The sequence below is a fragment of the Bidens hawaiensis genome, unplaced genomic scaffold (genome assembly GCF_021521415.1).
Source record: "Bidens hawaiensis isolate Kalapana, Puna unplaced genomic scaffold, B.hawaiensis_p1.1 tig00046752_1, whole genome shotgun sequence".
Classification (NCBI taxonomy): Eukaryota; Viridiplantae; Streptophyta; class Magnoliopsida; order Asterales; family Asteraceae; genus Bidens; species Bidens hawaiensis.
Window position 1 is genome coordinate 123,081 of NW_027498344.1, and position 3,470 is coordinate 126,550.

Consider the following 3,470-nt stretch of genomic DNA (forward strand, 5'->3'; position numbering starts at 1 on the left):
ATCGGATCACATATGAAACAGATTGTTTAACAATGACTTTAGATTAATAAGTAGTTGAAGAGTAATCAATTTGAAAGAAAATGCGATTTGTCACCAGAATCGGCATGCAGGTGATTGGATGTGTTGTTATGGTTATTAAGCATGAAAGATGAATAATGTTTGTACCTAGAAGCCACATGGTTTTTTTTAATAATGAAAAAGAAAGGAAAAATTACATTATTAGGAAAAAATGCCATGTGACAATTTGAAGACATTTGATAAAAAATAGGAGATTGTTGAAAATCCACTCTTTTATTATATAGGTAGAGGTAGATTATACTTGAAAACAAATGTAAGTTAAAAGTCCAGAGCATTCACATTCATTCCTTATATCCAAACATAAAAATACATTAAAAAATCAATACATTTTCTTTATCATTTTTAATTAGATAATATTATCATTATATTTTCTTTTTTTCTTCACTTATAACCACTTTTAAAAGAAATTTAAAAAATATAGTAGGTGAAGAATAACATTTCATATATATACATAAAAATCACTAAATTTTCTTATAAAAACACCTCTCATGAAAAGAATAATGTGGTATGGGATGTGAATGGCTGCTCTCATTGGTCATATTATATTGAATTGTTTTGCTTTAATCACTCATCAGTTTACCAAAAAGAAAATATAAAAATAAATAGTAGTACATAACTACATATTATTGTAAGGAAAAGAGAAAAAGTATAAAACAATCCTCTCAACACACATGCACTCTCACGCTGAACAACCCAACCCATCACCCCCCCCCCCCCTACCATTTTCTTCACTTCTACTTAAGCTTCATTCTTTCCATCCCTCACTCCTAATTCCATTTCCATTTCCATTTTTACACCTAACAATTATTTCCCTTTAAAAAACAAAACTATACAACAAACTCCCACAAATTTAGCACATTTTGAGTCCATGAATACCTAGTCAAGTCAAATATACTATTTTTAGGGGTTTTCAAAATGGCACCAAGTCTTGATTTCTTGTCATCAAGCTTACTTTGTGCGGAAGAACATGACAGCATCTTTTATGATGACAATGATGGTCATCAAAATCATGTTGAAACACAAGACCATGTTCTTGATGTTTCTGATGAAAGGTTGGATTTGTTGATTGAAAAAGAATGTCAACAGTTTGTTGGTTTTGTTGATTACTTGAATAATATCAAGAATGGCAAGTTGGATGTTGCTGCAAGACAAGAGGCTGTTGACTGGATTACAAAGGTAATTTTTTTTATTTTTTATTTTTTTGGGATTTATATTTAATTAAGAAATTAAAAAAGATTTTAAATTTACGCAGGTTCATGCTTATTTCAATTTTGGACCTCTGACTGCATATTTAGCAGTTAATTATTTGGACAGATTCCTTGCTGTTTATGAATTACCAGTGAGTTTATATTTTATCAAATTATATGATTAATTTGTTAAATATCATTTAATAAAGTTTGATTATTTTTTTATATAAGGCCAAATCATGGATGATGCAGTTGCTAGCTGTAGCCTGTTTATCATTGGCAGCAAAAATGGAAGAGACTGAAATACCCCTGATTCATGATTTGCAGGTAAGAACCAATTTGGAGTCCAGATGTTGACTTTCTCTGTTGGGTCAAACTAGAAGTTTGAATTTTGATTGAATTTGCAGGTGGGTGGATCAAGATTTGTGTTTGAGTCAAAATCCATCAAGAAAATGGAGCTGCTTGTGTTGACCACATTGAAATGGAGGGTACAATCAGTGACACCATTCTCATTCATTGATGATTTTCTTGGAAAAGTCAACGGTGGTCAACCCATCTCAAAATCTTGGATTTTGACATCAACCCAGCTCATATTAGGCTTGTTTAAAGGTAAAACGATGGCATTTTGATTATTATCTGAAAGAAGAAGTCGAAGGGTAAAATTGTAATTTAACCATGTCAGGGGTGGAGTTCTTGGAATTTAGACCTTCTGAGATAGCAGCAGCAGTGGCAAGTCATGTAGTGGGATCAACTCAGCTTTCTGCCCTTGCTCAACATGTTCCAAAGGTAGTGAAATGAACTACTAATGATCCATAAATGTTGTATATTATGCAACTTTTGTTGTACATTCAATATCTTTGTTACCAATCAAATTCATGTACAAGGTTTGTTGAATAAGGTACAAATCTTAAAAGGTTATAAGTTACAAAATCCGAGGAAAAAAACAAAAGAAGACAAACACTAAAGCAAGTGGTATGTAGATTGTAGACTTGTATGAGTGACAGATCTATTAGGTTATGCGTAGTGGAGGGCTACAAATTGGGGCGTTTTGCGCCGTGTGGCGTTCAGTCAGCAAGGGATGAGAATTTGTTTTTGGGGTGTAATTGTGTAGGGGCTAAAATAGTAATAGTAATAATATATATATATATATATATATATATGTTATATATATAACACAAATATTAATAAATTATTAATATTCTTCAAACATTTCAGGCGACAAATAGTCCCCGCCCCTGCCCCTTTTCGCCCCAATATCGCCCGGGGGGGGGGGGGGTGTTCCTCTTCTTTGTCGCCTCTTCACGCCCAAGTTGTAGCCCCACTACGCATTGCCTTAAGGAAAATTCAAGGGCATCTTGATTTTTTATTTTTTTGCATATCAAGAAATGGTTTTGTTATATGAAAATGACGGATTTTAAAGTTTTGGTGTCTACGATACATAAAATTGTACTTCGTCAAGAAAGTTTGGGGTATCTTCACCCCCACCCCCCCACCCCACATAGATCCGCCACTTACTTGTATAATATGCAATAAATTTTGTACATTAATGGACTTTTACATGAAAGAAAGACCTTTACTTCAATTATATTAAAGATTCTTGATTTCATTATGGTTTAATTATTTGCAGGTGATGGTTCTTAAATGCATGGAATTGTTGAAAGAACTGAATGGTGATTGTACAGTGAGCTTAATGAGTGGTACATTGACATCAATGCCAAGGAGTCCAACTGGTGTCTTGGAGGCTGCATGTTATTCAGTAGTTGGGTCATGTCCAAACTCTTTTAAAAGGAGAAGACTCAACAATACACCTTTTAATTTGGAGATTTAGTTGAGAAATAATTTTTAAAACTTTTTACTTTTTATTTTTTATTTTTGGCAGGGTTAGTATCTAATGTGGTTATTGTCAGTCAAAATTTTCCTAAAAAATAAATTAAAAATTGAGTGATGAGCTGTTAAATTTTAGACTTCTTAACAGCCTGGGAGAAGAGTAAGGCCAAAACTGGAAATTAAATTTGGAAATATTTACATCATATTATGTATTTTTAGGTAGTCATCGTTTCATGTACTCCTTACATTTTGATTGAAATAAAAGAAATGTTGAATTATTACTTTTTGTTAACCACTTCTTATATTTAGGTTACCGCACTTTAAATTTAAAGAGCCCTGATGCCTCACTCTAGCCATACTAGATGTTTTAGTGGTTTT

At 32.6% G+C, this 3,470-nt stretch overlaps 1 protein-coding gene across 1 annotated transcript; it reads left to right on the forward strand.

Annotated features, from left to right (window-relative positions):
- Positions 1 to 780: 780 nt before the first annotated feature.
- On the forward strand, positions 781 to 3,104 carry LOC143596600 (cyclin-D4-1-like). The gene is made up of 6 exons (XM_077075336.1): positions 781 to 1,254; positions 1,331 to 1,417; positions 1,497 to 1,592; positions 1,673 to 1,874; positions 1,948 to 2,051; positions 2,893 to 3,104. The coding sequence occupies exons 1-6, from the start codon at positions 994 to 996 to the stop codon at positions 3,091 to 3,093; spliced, it is 951 nt and encodes a 316-aa protein (XP_076931451.1). The 5' UTR covers positions 781 to 993; the 3' UTR covers positions 3,094 to 3,104.
- Positions 3,105 to 3,470: the final 366 nt, after the last annotated feature.

Excerpts from the sequence above, each read along its gene's own strand:
- LOC143596600 (XM_077075336.1), top strand. The coding sequence starts at position 994 with ATGGCACCAAGTCTTGATTTCTTGTCATCAAGCTTACTTTGTGCGGAA. Across the intron at positions 1,593-1,672 it reads CCCTGATTCATGATTTGCAG|GTGGGTGGATCAAGATTTGT; the intron begins GTAAGAACCAAT and ends TTGAATTTGCAG. Across the intron at positions 1,875-1,947 it reads CATATTAGGCTTGTTTAAAG|GGGTGGAGTTCTTGGAATTT; the intron begins GTAAAACGATGG and ends TAACCATGTCAG.